Consider the following 23,241-nt stretch of genomic DNA (forward strand, 5'->3'; position numbering starts at 1 on the left):
AATTTAGTTTGTAAATTTGTAAACTAGAGTTTGACCCCAGGAATATCTGATTTTGGGCAGTATTGCCTTCCTCTGTAGAAAACATAATTTATAAGTGGTAGAGCTAGAGTTTGACCTGACAGTATCTGATTTTATACAATGCTGCCATTCTGCATGGGAGACAGATAAAGTAGGTACACTTCTTATCTTCATGGAGTGTGCAGTTTAGTACAGCTCTCTGTTTTATGAACATGACTGAGGGGGCTGCTCATGAAAATCTAGCGACATTCTTAGCCCTCACTTCTTTTGACTAAGGAGGCGCCTTTAAAAATATGTTTCATGTATTGTGCTTTCTAATAGCATTTCATGTGAAAAATGGATTTTGCAGTTTTTTTTTTTTTAAGATGGAGAGTCAGCAGTCTAGTAGAATCATATGTTTATACATGCATACACATACACAATCTCATACACAGAAACTAAGAAAATGGCCCGTGGTAGATGGTGATAAGTATCTGAAGTGGTACTACCATGGGAATGTAGAGGAGATGAGAGGATTTGCGGTTTGGAAGATGAAAGCTTATGAAAATAATTTGAGCTTTGCCTTTAAAGATAGGCAATATTTGGAACTGTGCAAATCTGGGACATGGGGTGGTGGTAAGGGTAATTTGGGAACATTGCAATTAAAAGGATTAGTGCATACTAATTCAAAGACCTAGAAGCATATGGGGCCAGTAGTTTGTCTGGAGAGAAATGGGATTGTAGGTAATACGATATAATTCTTGATCTGTATGAGAATGGCAAGCTTTGAATATCATAGTAAGGAGTTTTCCATGGGCAATAGGAAACCTTTAAAAGATGTTTAGAAAGATAAAGGTAATGATGTTCATGTTGCTGTTTTTTAGTGCCATGGAGTCGGACCCGACTTATAGCGACCTGTACTTGGGTTTCCAAGGTGTTATCAATATAGAAGTAGATTGCCCAACCTTCGTTCCATGGAGTGGCTAGAGGGTTTAACTGCCAGCCTTCTAGTTAGCAGTCAAGTCAAGTGCCTTAGGCACTACCAGAGCTCCTAATGATGTTCATAGATACTGAAAATATAAACCCTCAGGCATGGGATATTAAAAAAACCTTTTAATAAAATCTTGTCTGCAAATTCCTATTTACTTGGGGTTCCTTGAGGACTTGAGTTGAGAAAGCCACACAAGGTTTCATTGGGAAAAAATGCCTTGTACTCTGTTGTGTGTGTCCTTAGGCTGATTGGGAGTATCATTGGAAATAATTTTCTATCCAGAATAGAATAGTTAAAATAGAAATGGAAGAATTTGAAAAAGCCTTAAGAGTATTACATAGTTTAGTACTGATGTGTGAAACTGAAGCCCAGAAAAGTTAAGTGCTTTGCTTACTTAAATTGTGATAACTCAGTAACAAACTCTTTGTTCACCTGACTTCCAGTTTAGTCCTTTTATAAGTTATACTATATCAGAAAAATGGGGGTGGGGTAGAGATCTTAAAGAAAACGAAATAAAGTTTAAAAAAATCAAGAATATTATACCGAGACTTCATTCTGTGACTGGAATTAATGTATGTACTTAACTTTAACTTTCTGTTTTCCTGGCTGTTATACTTTTTATTTTTGTTTCCTTTGTAGGACTACTTGTTAGCAGTTTGGGTGACCCATGCAAATAGATACTGGCCATGGGAACATTTTACAGTTCATTTGTTGCATATATCAGTTTGTTAGATTTTGATTCATTTAGGTTGAGCTATCTCTCAGGTCAAGAATGAGAACCCAACTTTGGAGAAGTTTTAACAGTTGAACCATTCTGCTATTAAAAATCATTTATACTTCAGACATTTTTACTGTCTCCCTTGGTTTAGCTCTGTGTCTTGACTTACTGCATTCTTTCTTTCTGAAATGGCCTTTTTCCATCCGCTAAGTATATTCTTTTTGTTTTTAACGAACTTTCCTTTTATATCCAAATTTTTTTTCTAGCCTTTTCAGCCAAGAGTAAAGTTTATACACAGTATCCAAAAAGTTGACATGCTTTTCTATGTTCTTAATTTTTAATGGGTTCTAAATTTGTTAAGCTTATTTTCTGTGGGGTCTTAATAGTTATTGGTGTGTCTATCATAAAGCATTAATTAAGGACTTGAGTATTGTATGCCACTATTTAGGTAATGTTCAAAGAGAAATCTACCAATGAGAGCTACCCACAGAAAGCTTAGAATCTAAGGTAATGTTCTTATGGACTTGAATGAACAGAAGGCTCAAGTAGGAGAATGGAAAGAATAAATGAGTGCATGAATGGACAGCTGAGGCAAATCTGTGTTAAGGGTGGGGTAAGTGTAAGTGTATATATGTTGTTGTTGTTATGCTGTTGAGTCGGACCTGACTCATAGCGACCCCTCCTTGGGTTTCCGAGGCAGTATCACTATGGAAGTAGATTGCCCAACCTTCCTTCCGAGGAGTGGCTGGTGGGTTTGAACCGCCAGCCTTCTGGTCAGCAGTCAAGTGCTTATATATAGGTAAGGGAATTTTAGACAAACGAAGCCGTTCCTGACTGTATAAGAAAAGAAAGTTCTGATTAAAGCAGTCTAAGAAATCCCTTCAGAAAAGATAAACTTCTAGGAAGCTGTGTGTGTCTATAGTATACTACTGACTCTAACAGGTTCTTTTCTTTGGCATCTCTATTTTTATCACCTTTTGTTTTTCTAAATAAGTAAGGAAAGTTAGAATATCTATTTGGCCTGGTAGTTTTGATATGTAGCAGTTATCTTCCATAATTTCTGTTTCTTCCTGTTGTCGTAGTCAGGACAAAAGACAAGAATAGGCACCTGAGATTGTAAAATACTTTATCAATAAACAAGTAGTATACAATATCAAAGAATCTTTGTAAAATGAAAGTCTATAGACCTGTGGTAGCATAGTGCCTAAGGCACTTGACTGCTAACCAGAAGGCTGGCGGTTCAAACCCACCAGCCATTCCTCGGAAGGAAGGTTGGGCAGTCTACTTCTGTAGTGATGCTGCTTTGGCAACCCAAGGAGGGGTCGCTATGAGTCGGGGCCGACTTGACGGCACATAACAACAATAACAACATAGACCTGTCGGCTTGAGGTTTCTGCTGGTTAAGATTCTAGAATGAGTTATTAAAAGGACAATCTGTAAGCACCTAGAAGGTGAGTATTAGAAGCAAAATGATTTTACTAAGTAGTAGTCATGCCTCACAAACTCCATTATGGTAGGGGTACCAGATAGTGTCTCAGGAATATGGGACAGAATAGTGTTTTTAAACTTCAGCAAGGCATTTGACAAGACTGTGATGAAGCCTCATTGACAACATGAAGAAAAATAGTAAAATAGACTACCAGTAGCTAGTTAAAGGAGCTCTGGTGTATAGTGGTTAAGGCATTTGGCTGCTAACCAGAAGGTTGGTGGTTCAAACCCACCAGCTGTTCTGTGGGAAGAAGATGAGGCAATATACTTCTGTGAAGATTTATAGTCTTAGAAATCCAATGGGGGTTACCATGAGTTGGGATTGACTTGATGGCAGTGGGTTAGGTTTGATTTTTTTCAGTAGTTAATACAATTGTGCTGCTTAATAATTTACAGAACATCTCAAATTATTGAAGATGTATTGTTTTATAGGAGAGAGTTATGAACCACAGAGTTGTCTCTTTCTTGTTCGATTCTTGAGGTTAAACTGAGGGATGGCTATGAAAGCTACTTGCAAGTTTGAAGAGTTGTCTTTTGGAAGTAGAATTAGGTTAGACTTTCTCTCAGGAGTCCCTGAGAATTAGGAATTAGATATAAACTCTAAGGGAATGGTTCTTCACTCAGAAAGAACCCTGGAACAGAAATGAAGTGGACAGCTTCAGGGAGTTGGTAATATATAAACAAGTTGGATATCCTCTTAGGATGTTATTTGGAGCAGATCTTCTCAAACTTTGTTTTTCTTGGGGATCTTGTTAAAGTGTTGATTCTGATTCTGGAGGTTTGGAGTGGGGCACAAATTTATCCATGTTTAACAAGGTTTCAGGGAGCTCTGGTAGCATAGTGGCTAAGGCACTTGACTGCTAACCAGAAGGCTGGCAGTTCAAACCCAGATGGAAGGAAGATGAGGCAATCTACTTCTGTAGTGATACTGCCTCGGAAACCCAAGGAGGGGTCGCTATGAGTCGGGTCGGACTCGACGGCACATAACAACAACAACAACAACAACAACAACAACAAGCTTTCAGGTGGTGCTGATGCTGTTGGTCTGTGGACCACATGGAGTAATCCAATGTAGACTCTTAAGATGACTTGAAGATTGGAAAGTTGATTATACTTGATAACTGTAATGATTTTTTCTGACATCATGTAGGCATGTTACACGTATTATCTTATTTAATTTTTCCAGCAGACTTTCAAGGTAGGTGGTGATATTTTTACACATAAGAAAAGTGAAACACATGGAGCTTTAGTAACTTGCTCAAGGTTATACAATAACTGGTGTAAATATACTTAAGGGACATCAAAACTCTTGCTATCTCTTACCATGTTTCTGAGAGACTCTCTGGTGTTTTTGAAAATAGTCTTCCCACTGAAAAATTGTTTCTAATTGGAGGAATTTGCTTTCTTTCTTAACTACTTAAATATAGAAAAATTGTTTCTTGTATCAGATTTGTTGTATGGGTTCAGGAAAAATAGGCTGTTTAAACATTAGAGTATACCATTAACTATATTTTAAATACTATAATATATATTCATTTTTTTTAGTTAAAAAATATTGGCAAGTATAAAAACCAAAATATCTTTTGTATTTCTGTCTAAACATAGTAATTATTACCATTTTGTGTTTTTCCTATATAATATACACCTTGGTATAATTTTAAAAATTGAAATTATATCACATATAATTTGATATCCAGTTTTATCCCCATGAAACATAGCTGTAGTAATGTCAAAGACAGAACTCTTTTCACTTAAACCCATTCTCATTTTCCTCATCATCATTGGCAATATCACCATTCTTTTTTAGGCTGCAATCTTATTTTCTGTCTGTCCCAATAACTCTGCTGCCAAATTCTTCTGGTTTCTTTGCAGTATCTTGGTTGACGGCTCTGAGTGCAGATATAACTCTCTGTCTCATCTCACAATCTAAGTGGCTTCTGATGGAACAAGTGTGAACACTTGAGTTTAAACTAAAAGCAGTGATTCATCTTACCCTATCGGCCTTTATTTCTAACCACATCTTTTTCTAAATTCTTGCCTCCTCTGCCAGAGAGGGTACCAGAATCAGAGACTTGTAATTATATCACAACCACTGAAGACTCATAACTATCTCCTGTTTGGTAGTGATTTTTGTAGATTTTCTCCATTTCATTGCTTACCCCATGGTGCTCCTTACTCCAGAAATAGTTTTTCTCTATTAACAAGACAAACTCACTTTCAACCTTTTTGTCTGGATCTGTTCAATTAAAACTAACATGAAAATTTATAGATTGTTTCCTTTTCTAAAAGGTAGGCATCTATGATTTTTTACTTGCATATATGTTTGTTTGGTTTTAATAGGTTACTTTAACTTAGACTTGTTAACCTTGTTGGTATGCTTATAAAAACATTATGTATCAAGTTAAATGTAGATGCAAAATGATTGGACAAGTCTATTGACATTTGTAGATGTGCAGACAGCTTTCTTTTTTTCAGTTCTTTGCTCTCAAGTAGTGTCTCATTGTTTGTCTGCCTTTACCTGTGGCTTCTGGTCAGGGCATCTTCTTCAGTGTGTCCTTCTAGACTGAGAATAGAAGCCCTCAGCTTTATTCCTATCCTCTGCTGGTGGCAGGGGTTGGGGGGCAGGGAGCAGCTAGAGCTCTTTTGTGGTTTCTCTGAGAATTTTTATGTTCAGTAGTAATAGAGAAATGGTTGTGGAGAAAATTGGGGTGACTATACATGTCAGAGATACACTCCCTAAATCTTGTATATTATCTTTTCGGTAGATGAATAAAAAGGTATCCTTGTTAGTAGGTCTTTGGGGATATCAAAAATTGAAGTGAACTAGAATTCAAGAATTTATAATTAGAAATTGACTTGGTTACTTGGCATAGGTGTGGGGGTATAGGCTTTTTTCTAGGTGGGACAGTGAGATCGTGGTATAGGGAATGTTTCTGACAAGTATACGAATCAGGATTTGACTCTGAATCTGTGACACCAAAGCCCATAATTGTACCCACTAATGCTTTAGTTTTATGTGTTAGGAGGAGGATTATAGATTCTTTCAGAAGAGTTTAATTTTTAACTCCTAAAATTGAGGTATATTTCTGTCATTTAAAAAGTATATTGTATGATGTAGACATTGAATAAGATTATAATGATTGGTTACGAATTACCTAGTTTCTTGGAACTTTTATTTTCTAGTCAAACCTTACCAAAATCTTATCCTTTCATATACTCTTAAATTTTTTTCTTTCTGAATCTTTTAGACTCTTGCTGAAGAGTTATTTAAAGATACCCTTTGGGATAATTTGGAGAGTCAAAGATTTTTCTCCCTTTTGTATTTTTGTCAGTTTCATAACTTTGTTGTTGTTGTTATGTGCCGTCGAGTCGGACCTGACTCATAGCGACCCCTCCTTGGGTTTCTGAGGCAGTATCACTACGGAAGTAGATTGCCCCCCATCTTCCTTCCAAGGAGTGACTGGTGGGCTTGAACCACCAGCCTTCTGGTTAGCAGTCCAGTGCCTTAGGCACTATGCTACCAGAGCTCCCTTAATAACTTTAGGGTAATTGTATTTCTGAGAACTAACACAGATGAAATTGAGGACTAGAAAGTATCTTCACTAAGGTTGTATATAACACTTGTAATTATTGACAGTTAGATGACTTGGGCTTGAATTGCCCATTCTTCAACTCTTTGACTTTGAGCAGGTTTCATTACCTCAGTTTTTTCACTTCTAAATAATTTTAATACATATATAAGGGGATTGTGAGGCTTAAAGGAGAAATGTTTAAAGGGTTTAGCGTAGCACTTGGCACAATAAACACTCAAATGTTAGTAGATTTTCTTTCTGTGATTTTAGCTAAAAAAAAATAAAAACACACAATGCACTTAAATGTGTGCTAAATGTTAGAAGTAAAATAGCAAGTTCATTTCATCATATGATCATCAAACATACTAAGTTTCTGGCACATGCTAAATCCTGGCATAAGAAGCCTGTGTTAGGCCTTGGAGATAAAAAGGTGAATACCGAATGGTCCTTAATTCTAGAAAATTATTCTGGTAGGCAGAGACACTTTATTCTTTGTATAACAAGAACAACAAAGAAAAGCTAACATACATACAAAGTATAGTTTCAACTAAGGCTGTATTAATAAAATTTATGGGACTAAGTTAGGCATATTGATTTTTTTTCTTCCCTAACATGTTAAGAAGAACATAATAAAATTCATTTGAAGTTTAAATTATTCTTTTTTTTTTTTTTGAAATAGTTTCATTATATACTTAGAACAGCTATTTGACCCTAATGGGGAAAAAAAATTAATTTTTTGTCTGTCTTCATTTTATTGAATTGTCTATGCTTCTGATTTTGTTTTCTTTATTAATATTAGTTGTTGGACATATTGCCATTCACTAATATATCTACTACAAGAAAGGGAAGGAAGGAAAGGAATTGAAATTTTAATGTTTTATTTTTTATCAATAAGCTTTACAGATGTTTAGTGGGGAGACAAACTGGAAATTATTTTGTTCACTCATCTTTTGCTTCTTTTTTCAGTTTATTAGAAGTTGACTATCTAATGATTCCTAAACTTTGCTGATTCACCTGAGTTTTGTTTAAAAAACCCCAAAGCTTTCACCCAAACCCATTCCCTAGATGAATCTATTGATTAACCAGGTTTAGACTCCATTAGACTATATAACAAGTCCTGTTTAGCCCTGTGAACTTTTTTATTGAAAGTACTCAACCTCAATGCTTTTTTTTCCCCTTAAATCCCAGTGGTAAAGTGATAAAGTCGCTTAGTTTATGGCAAGTATGAGTCACTTTTAAATAAAATTTGTAAACTGTTTGTACTAGCTACTTATCAGAATATAAAATGAGCATTTTTTTTTTCCCATGTTCATTTACTTTAAGTACCAGTGGTTCTTTTTTTTGCCCCCTTAAATATAAATCAGATCACTGTTAAACATTTAATATTATTTCTTTTAGTTTCTCATGGTCTAATATTGCCATATTTCTGTGTTTCACAATACCCTGCTTGGTATATGTCTCATTAAGTGGTTTATGCTAAAGTGGTATAAATGGTTTATAACAATATGCAAAGTGCCCAGGCTACAAAATGTCAGGAGGCGCTCACTTTCAGATTTTGTGCCTTAGGTACCTCACTTCCCTCACCCTATTCCTGGATCTGTTCTAGAGAGTAGGCTGTGTTTAAATTATTTTGATTTTAGTTTAGTATAATCTCATGCATGCTTGAATGTTTTATAAAAATATATGATGACAACATGAAAATTACACAGCCGAATCTAAATTTATTTATCACCTAGGATAAAAATAAGTTAACTGTTAGAAAAATGTAGCAGTATATTTTATTTTCGTATATTCAGTAATTGTTATACCTTCAGAAATTCCAGTAGAATTTCATCTCACACTGAAATATGCTTAGTTGTTTTACCTGCTAGCAGCTACCTAAAAGCAATGTTCTTGTACCTATTGTAAGTTTTCTTAACTTGAAATATAGTACATTCAGCTCCTAATTTAAACTTATGGATGATAATTAAAGTAATAAGTAGTGATTCCAGGTTTACTACTCTTCTGCTAATAACTTCAGTGTTCTCTGAGATTTGCCTATGATTTTTCTTTTTTGAGGTCTGCATCTGGAAATGCTCAAAAGTTGCTTACCTTTTTAAGAGAACAGTCTGTAATGAAAGTATAACTTCTTTAGGGGTGAGGTTAGAATTAACTAATGATGAACCATAATGTAAGGAAGCATAATACTATGAATTACTATTTGGCAAGCATAACTAATGCAGGCATTAGCTGCTGAAGCCATTTATAAAGTACCATTTGCAGAAAGCTAGGGAGATAGGCTACACAGAACTTTCTGTGTAAGCACAGAATGTAAATTAGAGTACAACCTAGTTTATTCAATAAAGACTAAATTCTGTAAGTTTAAGTTTGATATGTTTGTAGGTTCCATGATTAATGTGTAACTGGAGTATGAAAGGAGTATTTAGAATCCTTTAAAATTTGTAGGTGTGACATTATCAAGTCAGGCGTTTTATTTCTTAAAGTTAGAATTTATTTAAATGCATTTTTTTTTTCAAAATAAATTTTCATTTCTCCTTATAGTGGGGCCAAAGTAATTTTTCCCAGAGAGAATAACTTAGTATTCAGTTGATAGTGTTTAAAATAAGCAAAAAATAAAACCATAACAACTAAGGGTGGAGAGGTGTCTAGATTTGTTTTTAGCTTTATTTTTTATGGCTTCTCAAAAGTGTATCATATTATAAATATATTCAAAATGTTTTGCTCTGAGGATATGTAGCATTCCTATAAAGGTTAAATCAATAAAAATGATTTGGACACATTCCTAAGCATGGCTAGAACAGGTCGTCCGTTGTTTCAGGTACCCTTGAATTTCTGGAGCAGGTCATTATGGCGTAGCAAAAGAACTTACTCAAAGTTGCTTTCTATGTGTAGATGCATCAGCTTAAAAAAAGTAGACTTCTGGCCTTCTAGAAATGAGTATTTTTAAAGTAGTCCTGTATGTATTGATTTAATGATTTTATACTCAGTTAAAGTTTTGAACCTATTTTTTCCTTTTCTCGGAATGCTGAAGATAGACCATAATTGATAAGGAACAGGTACGTACAGGAAAAAACTGCAAAGGAGAAACCTTTCCAGCCAATTTAAAATAAAATAGTAGTCTTATGATTAAGAAAAGTACTGTGCATTATAATTGTAAAATTAGAAATTACGTGTGATTGTTTTCAGTCTTACCAGTTTAGGAGAAAATTCTGTAGTTACCGGGATGTTATTTTCTTGATTTGAGGAGTGCAAAAGGCAAGCTTCAATTTGAGAGTTTATTTTAAAAAGCGTACACACACACACGCACACACACGTATGTATATATGCTCAAAGGTAGCTTCTCAGTATGTTGTTGCTAGATAGAGTTTAATTTTATGCATGTTTGCTGTTGTTTATTTCACATGTTTTAAGTGTGTAAGTTTTAAGTCATGTGTAAATTTTCAACTCACATTGTATTCACAGCTACTTTTCTAGACATATCTGTTTGTCAGCTTGTAAGAATGAGTAGGTGATTTTTCTTAAAGGTTCCATTGAACAGCATTGACGATATTAGACATTTTTGTGTCATGGAATCCCAGTGAATTGACCATATATTTCGCTGGATAAGATTTAAACTAAAGTCAAAGTTTTATGAGTTACATATATTAATGTAATTTTATCGGAAAATCTCTCTTTTGTACATTTAATATGTCATTACTTTCTAAAGAAGTACTTTATTAAAATAGTTGTTTGTTGGAGCACATAATTTTATTTCATGTCCAAGAAAATGGTTTGAACATGTCTCAGTAAAATTTTTTTATTTATATAAACATATACAGAGTGGTTTAACCATTTAGCAATGAAATAATTTAGCAATTTAAGTCAACTATTAAAATACTGAAGCTGTTTTTTAAGTGTATCTTGATGTATTTTGATTTAACAGTACGTTTTTTAAAAAAACTATATGAAACTAGAAATAAGACTAATAAGTGGCATATGGTTCTAAATTTTCTTTCTGGGTACTTGTGAATGATAACTAAAAAACATCTCTTCCTATGTTTTCTCCAGTCATATTGGCAGACTAAAATATTCTGTAATATATGCTTATGCATATTATAAGGGAATATATTGTTAAATCTTTACCACTGAAGCAAGAATAAAATTATTCTGACAATGCTGATTGCCCTATGTAACTTAGATAACTTTTTTAAACTAGGTGAATACTAGTGGTAAAATGTTTTGAAAATATTATAGATTTTGCTCCTAAATTATAAAGAGAGGGACTGTGTATATGTATGCTTGCTTTTAATAGCTGGGGGAATATAAAGAATTCTTTCTGAACACTGGAGTTGATAGCAATATGAAAAAGGAGTTTTCTACTATGGAGAGAAGGTAGAATTAAAGATTAAAAGTTGAGTTACATTGTTTTATGCTTACATTGCTTAACAAATATACTGTATTACATTGTCTTTGTATATTGTATCTGCTTCATTGGTTATCTTCTTAAATTGTTCATTTTTGTATTGAACCTTATATTTGTAAGAGACATTAGAAATTTCTCTGCATTTTGTTAAAAGCTGAATTACTCATAACCTTTACATATTTTCATGAGAGGTAACAATTAACCACTCTAGATTACTTTTTTGTACCCAGTTATGTTATCTAAGGGTGCTAGTTTCTTAATGGAAGTTTTTTTTCATAGATGTCATCTCATGATGTTGTAACATATTTGAATTGGGTGTTTAGCTACTTAGCATGAAATGCTTATATACTTTCATACCTAGTGGTTTTATGGGAAACAGTGATTGATTTAATGGAGATCATTAGCATAAAAAAGTTTTTTTTCTGTGATACCATACATAATGTTGCAGCTAACTACAGGTTACTAGTATATAAAATAAAATGAGAATTCACTTTCCTTCAGAAAATAACTTTGCTTTTTATTTTTTTAAAACTGAGCTGTAATTACAAGAAAATATAACAAAGTTATTACTGATTAAAGGAATCTGCATCCTGAACCTTTTGGATACTTATGCATCTGTTTTCTAGGATCAGGTTACAGTGGAGCAATAAAAGCAATGGATTGAACTGTTGATTTTAAAATATAACACCTTATTACATAGTAAAATAGAATAAATCTAATGATCCTTTTCTGAATTCACCTTGTTTAGAGTGTTTTAAATAATTTTTAATTATTTGGCAGAAATAATACCTTTTCACTTAAAGTTTATCCTGGGAGTATAAAGTCTTTTAAATTGGGAAGTTCAGTAAAGAAATTTAAAGATAAAATTATTACTATGGAAACTAAATAATAAAAAATTAATAATCAAAATACTTAATTGAGATTTTGAATATATGGAAAATATATCTGTTTAGCTGCACACTAGAGTTCTTTCAAATAATATGCATAAATAGGGATCTGTTGATAGATTAATTACATTAATAATTTCTCTTGTAAACTGTAATAATTTTTCTAATGTCAGTTTTTAATTACCATTATTTAAGCTTGTAACTGGAAAATAATGTCTTTGACTTTTACTAAGAGAGTATTTGATTATTTTAATCTTGAATTTCCTAGTGGATGCCTAACCTCTGTTATTGGTTTTATAAATTGACATTTCTCTGTTAGTGTTCATACAAAATAATTGATTATCCTTTACAAAAGAGCTATAAGCAATATCTCACTTAATTTATATTTTTTTCCTGGTTTGCAATCAGTATCCTTGCAATCAAGTTTTGTAGACACTGGTGTGTATGTATATACTCATACACACATGCATGTGTATATGCTATGTATAAAAAATTTTAAGTTTCACTGATAGTCAAGAGAACTTTAAATTGAATATATGTGGCAAGTGTTTTGTTCCTGTTTAAAAAATGTGTTTGTGTCCATATAAAGTTCTGTGAAATGCCTTACCACCTATTCTAGTTCTCCCAAAGATTGTACGTGTGTGTGTGTGTATGTTTGTATTTAAAACCTTACTGATGATTGTTGTTACGATTTGGCTAGTTTTTTTCCTTTTATTTTCTTTTACCAAACCACAAAATGAGTTTAGTTGTAAGATATCTGACCGTAAGGAATACATAAATATTGGTTTGTCACTTATGGTTCATAACAATTTTTGGGGCACCTATAAATGTGCATTTAAGTTCTTGAATTTTGAACTTAGTCTTTTATGTAAATATATTTTTATAGTTGATGGTGTGATAATTCCAGCAGAGACCATTGATTTAAAAATACCTAAACTAACTAAAATGTCAAATAAAATTAATTTGGTTTTTGTGGTTAAAAAAAAATCATTTGCCTTGCATAGGCTGTTTAGTTAAAAATGTCACTAATCATGTATAATTTCTTAAGGGATGGCAATATGAATAGTATAGATAACAGTTTTAATTGTCAAAATAATCATACATTTCTAACATCAATATAATTATAAAATATTTTAAACATTACTGAAGACTGCATTCACTTAATATGTCTGTGTGTTGCAGAATTTCCTGTTTTGTGCACTATTGATTTTAAAGAGGAAAATTTTAAAATCCAGGTAAACTAATATTTATCATCTCTTTATAAGAACCCAAATCACACTTTGTATGATTTTACTCCTTGGCTATGTATGGATTGGATGCTGAATTGATGACTATTACAAGAACATAGAGCATTTATAGGAGATGTGTGATTTTTTTTTTCCCACTGCAAATACTAAATTTTTATGTAGCAACTATCCTTTAGAAGATCTTTTTAATTCTATAGCTCATCTTATTTGGGGATTGTTTATTTTATCGTATTAAATAACGGAAGTTCTGTTTGTTAGAAGAAAGCATATTTATTTTTTAAAAAATACATTAGATTTAAGCTGCTGTTCAACAGTAACAAAAAATTTGCAACATTTTATATGGTGTTGTTTATATCCATCCAACACTACTCCAAACCTTGAAACTTATGTCCTTAGTAAATGGTATACACTGAAAGCAAACCCATCGCTGTTAAGTCCATTCCTACTCTAGTGACCCTAAAGAACAGAGAATTACCTCATAGGATTGCCAAGGTTGTAATCTTTACAGAAGCAGGCTGCCACATCTTTCTGCCGCTGGTGGCTGATGGATTCGAACTGCTGACCTTTCTGTTAGCAGCTGAGTGCTTTAACCATTGTGCCATCAAGGCGCATGTAAATAGTATAAAGAGGAGGAAATTCCTAAGAATTTGAGAAGATGCTGCATACAATATAATAAAAGAGCATTTACTCTAAATTTCAATACAGATCTTAAAATAGTTATGTGGAAATGTATGGTCTGTTTTATGTGTGTTTGCTGTTGAATGGACAAAAGCTTGTGGTCAACTGTAGTTAACATAGTAAGGAAACTCCCTTTGAATAAGGTATAGAATTTCCCTGTTATTTTTTTAACTGAACACATTAATCAAAATACATATGAAATAATCCTAGGTCCACTGAATTCCATAATCTTTTTGAAATGTCAATAGTTGTATTAAGGTATATATTTTCATTATGTGAGACTTCCTTTTCTACAAATTTGTGTTAAAATATAAAACATTTTGGAGATCGTGAATAATTTCCATATATTTTAGACAATCAACTTGGAATATTTTCATCTTTAGAAAGTACTAAGTATTGGAGTTTATTGTTGCTCTTATTATTGGAGTTTATTGTTACCCTTATGTGTTTATTTAATGACAAGTTTTTTGGGGGTAGAATTTTATCTTTAGCGGAAGTTACAGAGTTTGTTAGTATAGGAGAGGGGAAAAAAGTGCATTAAAGTTACCTATGGGTTATCTCTGCGTAAATTAACACTGGTTTTGCTAGTACTCACTGAATATTAAGTCTTGCATGGTACGTGACTGGAACAAATACTTCTGCTTTGTCACATTTACAGTTTTAGTATTTGCAGGAAAGGGGTATTTCTTTCCCCCTCATATTGAGTTGATATTTGTCCATTTAGCCATACGTATAATATTTTTAAAAGGACACAGTAGAGGTGGATTGTTCCATTGAAGACTTTATGTAAAATTTCTCTGAAGATTTTTGCTAAGGTATAGCATTTGCAATCATAATGCTTTTGAGAAGCTTTTGTATGACTTGACTATTAGAATTGTCACATCTTAGTATCTTAGAACAAAAGTTATGGCAAGTTGGTATTTGTATGCTTTGGGGAGGTCTTTGAGATGTTACCCAGTTTTGCCATCAGTTTTCCAAGTGTGCATGGGTGCATCATTAATCATAGGAAATGCAAAAATAAATAATCCAGTCCCATTGGATTTTTTAATATGAATACTTACCTTTTCCTCTTTTTTTTTTTTGTATATACAGTTGAGGTATTTAGGTAACCCCTAACCTTTTGCTTCAACAAAGAAGTACAGTATAAAAATATTACCACAGTTTTCATGTGAGCAGCTCTTGGGGGGGGTGCTCGAGATGAATATTGGTTGGAAAAAAATAGTGATACAGAATGTCTTAACTCAGGCCCAATACAGTACTTGAGGACCACCAGTATATAAAATTGAAAGCACATGAGTTTTGAAGCAGTAGAAAAGGTTTGTAATTGATTAGCGCTGCTTGAAAGTATTGAAGTACAGTGAGTTTTGATTTGTGAATGGTTCTATTCAATAAAGATTAATTCTGTGTGTTTGATAAAATCTTAGTGCCTTCAATGAGTTAGCTTTTTCCCCCCTCTGCAGTTTATTTAACCATCAAATATTTCAGTGTTCTTTTAACAAACTGGAACATTTCTATCTTACTGAATTTAGCTGCAGCATGACTGATTTAAACAAGTCAGACTATCAGTGATTAGCTTGAAGGGTATAATTGAATAGATTAATTTTTGTTCTTTTAAAAGAGCTAAAATATATCTTAATGCAATCATGTATATTTCATGCCTTCCTTGTGATTTAAAGACTTTCATGCCTTTCTTGTGATTTAAAGCTATCAGGAGATTCACACAGACTAATAAGATTTTATTCTCCCTTATGGTGTCTTTTATATTTTAAAATATTTTTAAAATTTAGAAGTGAAATCTTTAATAATTTTTCTTACAAAAATTGGCTTATTATATAAGTTAAAATAACTTATATACTACAAGATTTTGGGAATTATGTTGACATTTTTAGCCTTTAATATATGTTGGAGTGGCCTTCTCATTATGTTCCTGACTTTTATTTCTTCTCCCTGGATTTGGGAATCTAGCACTCTTATTTTAGAAGCACATTGGGACATTTTGGCATTACTAAATTTTGACAGTATAGAGTTACTATTAAGATGGACCACAACTATTATTTTGGAAATCAGTGTTCACATGTGGTTTTCACACTTGATATGATTGGTTACAAAGATTTTGTGTAGACATTTAATTGGTTAGATGATACAGTTTCATAAGTAAGTTCTTAATGGTAGAACTCTATGAGTCACATCTATCATTTTCTACAGGTTAATTTGTGATAAATGACAGATTTTGAGTAGTGCAGATTTTGAAAATTCTTGATTAATTCAAGGTAAATGATATCCTGGAGGAGCAAGGAAACTGAGATTGTCTCTCTCTCTCTCTCTCACCCACTCCCTGTACCGCCACACTTGCACACACTACATACTACATACTTCATTATATTTGAGGAGATGCAATTAGTCAATGTATGCTTTGTCCCTAACCTAGGAAAAGCCTAAACTATCTTTTTAACTATTTCACAAAATTAGGGCCCATACATTTGACATTTCGTTGGTGATGGTTATAATCATCATATAAGAATTTAAAACCTTGAAGTGTGAAGTTTTAGGCTTCAAATAGATTACAGAATAGGGAAATGTTTGCATTGTGGTGATAACTTATACATCATGTCTGTTACCCACTTGTAATTAGTTTGGTGTAGTGGGTTCATGTTAAGTTCTCTATCCAGGCTCTAAGACACTATAGTGGCAGAAGGGGGAGTGAAATCCACTTTTCAGAAGAAAAGATTCTTTGTAATGTTTAATAAAAAATATGACATGCAATTGAAGATGAGCTTTTCTACTTAGTTTGCTTATATGTCCTGTTTAGAAACTTGGTCATATTTCAGAAATCTTAATGTAAAAATGGTTATTAAGAATGTCAGGAAAATCAAAGATACCCAATATGATAAAAGAAGAGCATTTTAACTTACTCATTGTGTCAGTATTAACAGGTTTACTCCTAGTGCCGAAGTATTCCCTGAAACTTGTGGTTTTCCCAATAGGGTTTGAAAAGTTTATTTTTTAAACAGAGTAATAATGCTAAAGAGTAACCTAACAACTTGATATGACTGTTTCAGGTTATCTCTCTATGCAACAATAATTTTAACCATTTTTTTTCTCTTTCATCTCTTAGACAATAAGAACAAAATTCCTATGTATAAGCTGTAATTATAATATGGGATATAGTAATCTAGTTGTATTTATATTCTGCTACCTTTATGCAGAAGGTTTTAGATTAATGCTTAAACCCCACTATTATATTTAGAAAAATAATCTGTGATCATTGTCTTCGTCTTTACTGAGGAGGTCTACTTACAGCTGTTGAGGGAGTCACTACAGCCATTTTACGTGGGTTTTTTTTTTTTTTTTGAAAATACAAAGTACACTTCCTTACTCTTTAAGGGAAACCTTTTTTCCCCCCTGTTCATGTTTAATTATTTCTCTTTGACCTAAACTAAGACTGATCCTCCACTAGTAGCCAGTTAAAATGTGTGAAGTAGGAGGAGTAAAGGAAACTCCAATCATTAGTTGTAAGTTATAAAGCAATGTTTATATCGGTATACACAGCAAAAAGATTTACTTTAAAGGACAAAAGAAAAATTAAAAAACTTGCCTTATAGTTGGAATATGTTGGACATCATAAAGAAAATCTTGTAAGTGTTTAGATTTTTACTCTAATGCCATGGTAGCTGATGAATGTTAAAGTAGTTCACATATCTATATCAACACTAAGTTGAAATTAAATATTAAAGGACTATATTATGAATGTTTTCTTTTAAAGTCCGGCTTGATATAATAGGTATGGCTCTTTTAAATCATGCAGTGTATCCTTAGGGAGGTTTATTTGTCATGACACTAAATGGTATTCATTTTGGTGGGTCCAAGAATGTGATTAGACAAATCTTGGACGTTTCAGTGTTGGCTATCTGTTTATAACAAGTTCTACATATGGACAGTAGTGTCTAGATGTAAAAATAAAATTATATAGAAAATACAGTTGCATGTAAGTTTTTAAAGACTTATGTGAACTTTTAAAATATTCTAGGCAACAGTAAAGATCTTTTAAAAATGGTAATAGACTTATAATTTTATTTTAGTTGAATATATGATTCAATATTATAAAGTTGTTTAGAAACAGACTTGTATGGTTATCTTATAAAGCATTTTAAAATTATAAATAGATTTGTTTTCGTTGAGCTACTTCAAATGCTAACTGTACTGTAGGTTTATTTCTGTTTTGAGTGGTAGAGCATAATGTTGGGATAATTCTGTGGTCTGCTATTTTGTAAAATTGCTTCCTTTTTGAAGTTTGCTCAAATATTGGGAGCCGTTGGAGTCAATAATTAATAACACTTTGATTAACTTAGTGTCTAATTTATTCCAGTGAGGGTTAAAGAGAATATTAAGCTGTTTCTTCTTACTATTTTAACATTCTCATTCCTATAACACTAGAATAAACATTTTGATAAATGGAAAATAATTTATTTTTGTATATTTCAAGTCATTGCTCTGAGAATTAGACAAGTGGCAGATGCCCAGTGCAAATATGTACAGCAGTTTCATCTTTCAATATTTTAGTGCAACAAATACAGCATTATTAAGATCTTTAATACACTGTTATCTTGAAGAGCTAGCAATTTATCGAAGACACATACCTTTATGTTTAACAGGTTCATCTCTTACAGTATTTTAAAATATGGTAACACTTACCCCAAAAGAAGTTTTGCTGACATGGTGTCACTGTGCTGAAGAGGCTGTTTGATGCCATAGTCCCTCCTTTTTTTTTTTCAGATAGAACTTGTACCCTCTGTTGTAAATACTGCTTGCAGCCTTAAACTGAAAATACAAACCATACCCAAACCTTGTTTTAGTTTTACAGTATGCCTGGAGTACATAGACTTTCTATTTATTTTTTTCTGTCAAGAAATTATGTAGCTGGTAACATGTGAAAAGCAGGGAAACAAAACAAAAAGAGAATGAGCAAATATTTGAAGGACCTACTATTACTGCATAGACTGTGGTTAGAGAGCACTCACTGACTGTGTTGGTCTCGGTGGCTGGTAGTGACCTGCGGAGATTAACCATTTAAAAACCAGAGACTTCTTGCTGTCCTCCTGGAGAAAGTTTGCACCGCACTTGTGGTTCTGTGGTTGTTTGTGAGGCGAATGAAGCATTCACACAATCCAAAAAAGCAAAAGCTTTAAAACTCCTTTTTTGCAAGCACTATTACTGGAGAGACAGAATCATGTGGTTTGTGACCTCACAGTACTCAAAGTAAAGTGGGCTTGCCTACCACTGTGGCTTTTTTCCCTTTGCTCTTGCTCTCTTTCTCTCTCTCTCTCTGACAAAAGGCTTGTGGTAAGGCCCTTCCTGGCATCCAGAAGGATATAGCTTTTTAATTTTTGTGACTCATGAGGCTTTGGATAGAACACAAATGCTGAAGGAGCCCAAACTCCTGTAAGGTTAAGCATTTGTAGAAGAGCAGAACTCTATTCTTTCCTTCCTACCCCACCATCCCACCCTCCTCCTTTTTTTTTTTTTTTGCCTCCTCCTCTTAGTTCACTATTGTGTCTGTGGAAAAGTGAGCAAAATTGGCTCAAGTGGCTGTGTGAAATTCTGAACAACAGTGATGATTTACAATAATTTACATCTTTGAATTGTATCACATTCTGGGGTCTGCTTCATATTTGCTGGGTGGCTGGATTCCTTCTGTTTTTCTTTTTCTTAAACTTGTGAATCTGTAACTCATTGTTAAAAAAAAAAAAAGTTTACCTTTCTGAAGGTCTGGTTGCAAACTGCTTGCTGGGCTGGACCGTAATTGGCTGTCATGAAAGTGTTAGTCTAGAGATTCCTTTACAAATATTAAATCATGTCTGTCTAGTTTATGATTATGGATATTAGATGGCAGCCTCTACAATAAAGATTAAATGTAGTATCATGTATATTTTTATGTCACGACTAGTTTGAGGGTCTTATAAAAATGAATGGCAAGAATTGTAACATAGTTTATTGAATGAATCTTAGTTTTCTTTATGCTTATCATATAATTTTTATCTTTTAAGAAATGTATTCATTTTATGTGATTTTTTTCATTTATTTGTCCATTAACTTTAACAAAGCCTTTGATAGCAAATCTTATACATATATAAAGTAAAATCCTTATGTTGTAACTTAGATTGTTCAATATTAGACTTTATAGGCTCAGGATGGAGTGGGTTAACAGAAGCTGTATTTTGTGTTTATAATGGAAGCTTTGAAATAAATTACAAAATGCTGTGTGTAGTGAGGAATAATGCACACAGACAGAGTATGTTAGTCGTCTCGATTTGCTAATTCTGATTCAGAAGAAAATTGGAAACATCTTTGGGAAACTATCTCCTTTTTTTGCCCCTTTGGACATGTATGTATAGAACTCATTTTCTTATTAGGATGATTGTATATCATAGGCAGTGAAATTTATATTTATGAATAGGGCTTCCTGTTTTCATCAGTTGGGAGCGATGGGATATTTTTCAACAAAAATTATAAAACTGAACCGACCAATTTTCTCGGCATTTTTTACCATTTATCCACGCCACTCTGAATTTGCATGTGTTCAGTTGTTAGACTTCTTCCTAGTGTGATAGTAACTAGGAATGGCATGAAGTAAATGACTTGGAGTGTGGGCGGAGACAGTGAATTATAAAACATTTTTTGGGCGGTGTATAATGGGGTAAGGGCTGGGGAAATACTCTGGAAGGTGTTAGAGCTGAAATATGTCTGTGTATGGTATTCCTAGTGCAGCTCATTATCTTCTACTGGTTTATATTAAATAACTGTACAAATACAGTCATCAATTTCTTCACCCCCCCACCAAGTTTGATTTGCCTAAAACATACTGGGGAGGACATAGGAATGATTGTACTCTTATTCAAATGTCCAGGGCTTTTCCGTACATTTTAATGTTTTATTTTAAGCACATTGTTCATGCTTACATTGTACATAAACAGGTTTTATATTGAAAAATAAAAAATTTCATTCAACACACACTCATTGGTATAAAAGGGACAAAAGAAATTATTCAGTTAAATAAGGTACTAGTATGATCTTTATACTTAATTAGTATCTAAAGTAAATAAACAAAGGATTTTGTTCATATAATTTATGGAAGTTTAACTGTAACTCTTTTGGGTGTATAATAGCAGCAGATTGAGTCAACTGAAAAATTTGGGTAGCTGCTGTAGTTTGGTAAGTAAATGTTTTTCTTCTTTCAGGATGCATTTTTTTTGTTTCTGCATCAGGGTCTCTGACATTCAGACAACCTCAGCTTTTTGCTGAATGTTCTTTACTTAATTTTTTTTTTGTCTTATGTATACTTTGGTCTCTGAAGTAGACATTACATGAATTGGAATAATTTTTAACATCTATGTATATTCTAATTGCTTATTCTCTTATTGCAGGTTACCTTCCTGCATATAATCTTTGGGTCAGGATCATCACTCTTTCTTTATTGGATAAGAGTTGAGGAGATGTTGTTTGATGTGTTTTTTCCTTTTTGTCTTGTGTGAGACTGATCACATTCTGGCAAGAGGAAGGTACTGAAATTGTGTCCTTTAAAGTTATCCACATTTATATGGAATATATCTTTTTTCTTTTTTTTGAGCAAATGTTATTTTGTAGTAAAACTTTTAAAACAACACTGATAACTGGCACACATTTGATAATTGACTGTTTCATTCAAAATAGCTTAGTACATGTGATGAAGAGAGATTGATTCAGAAAAGTAAATATGCAAATAAAGCTCTTGCTTATAGATTTATATCATGTTTATAATCACAGATGAAAACCACATAGCTTTTTTTGTTTGCTTGTTTATTTAAGACCTGCAAAAATTTATCCTGCTGGAGATATGTTAATATCTGCTATGTTTGAGTAAGTAGCAAGTATAGGTCTCTTATAGAGGTGGTCTGCTAGGTAAATTATGTTCTTTAATCTCATGGAAATGAAATACAGCTTTGAACTTGAAGTCAATTGCAAAAAGTCAAGAAATTAGTATTTTGCTTTTCCATATCTTGTATTTAATAAAATTTGTAAGAAATGGTTGAATTTTTTAAGATACCAACATGTTTTACTAGTAATATAACAGTATAAACAGAATTTTAAATGCTACATACATCTTGGTCGTTACCATTTTTTTTTCCTGAACTGATGATAGTATTTTAATACACTACCTTTACTTTATCAATACTCTTGTTTCTGTGCTTTTTTTTAATTCATAGGATGTTGTAATAGAGTTCTGTTTGTCACCAGTCTATTTTTTCTTTTAATTGAAAACAATAGGAGCAAAAGCTTTGATGTGGGAATTGTATAAACTGTAGAAGTCCTAGTTTGCCCTAAAATACTGTCACTGATTATGAGGTTTTGGGAAAAGACTTTCTTAATTTATTGTTTCAACTTTTGGAAAATTGTTTGTGACTTTTTTTTTTTTTTTAATCTGATATATAGCTGCTCAAACTTACATAGCATCTGTTGGGCCTTATATTGATGAGTTGAAAAATTTTTATATTAGTAAAATATGTATAGTTGCATTAATATTTTAAATTACGGTTTTGAGGGATTAACCCCATTTCCTTATTTTAAGGATATAAATACAACTGCATGCACATGTATGTAATGGGGTCTGTGTTTAGGGTAATATTTCATAGTACTTTTTATAATGAGAATTTTTTTCTCACTTTGTTTTTATTTATTTATAAAAACGCAAAGCACCACTAACTCCTTGATTGTTTGAACAACTTGACTTGGGTAGTATGAGCAGGTATTTGTATAAATTAAATGTGAGATAATGTGAAAACTGTCTGTCAAAAGAGAAAATCTTAAACGAAGTTTCTCACTCTCTTTGTACCCATCACTGTACTTCAGCTTTTCTTCTTCTTTTTTTGGTTTCTCTTTGTTTGACATTTTTATAAAGTCTCAAAGTAGATTCTTAAAATTCTAGTAGGGGATAATCCTTCCTAACAAATACCTAGCATGTTAGATGCTCATAACATTTATTGCAAATCATCATTGTATTCTGATATATTGTACCTCATTTGCTAGGCATCTGTACTCATTGTATTGGCATCTGACTGCAGACATTTTCTTTCTTTAAATTATTTTCACTTGTTCCTTGAACCCTTCCTTCATTTTACTTTACTTTAACACATTGTTTCATGTGTCATTAACACTTTAATTATGAAGATTAGTTTTCTTTCTTTTTTTCTTTTAATGTACTTTGAAGCATAGAGTGATCTGTACTTG

The 23,241-nt window shown here is 32.7% G+C and overlaps 1 protein-coding gene across 1 annotated transcript in view; it reads right to left on the reverse strand.

The window, feature by feature from the left end:
* RUNX2 (RUNX family transcription factor 2) overlaps positions 1–19,136 on the reverse strand; it is a 285,399-nt gene extending 266,263 nt beyond the window's left edge. Inside the window, 3 exon segments of the mRNA XM_042780312.1 lie at positions 18,673–18,748; positions 18,751–18,798; positions 18,999–19,136. Coding sequence (XP_042636246.1) covers positions 18,673–18,748; positions 18,751–18,798; positions 18,999–19,136 — 262 coding nt within the window.
* Positions 19,137–23,241: the final 4,105 nt, after the last annotated feature.

Source organism: Orycteropus afer, unplaced genomic scaffold (assembly GCF_000298275.1).
Source record: "Orycteropus afer afer isolate SDZICR_OR568_19922 unplaced genomic scaffold, OryAfe1.0 scaffold00034, whole genome shotgun sequence".
NCBI classification, from domain to species: Eukaryota; Metazoa; Chordata; class Mammalia; order Tubulidentata; family Orycteropodidae; genus Orycteropus; species Orycteropus afer.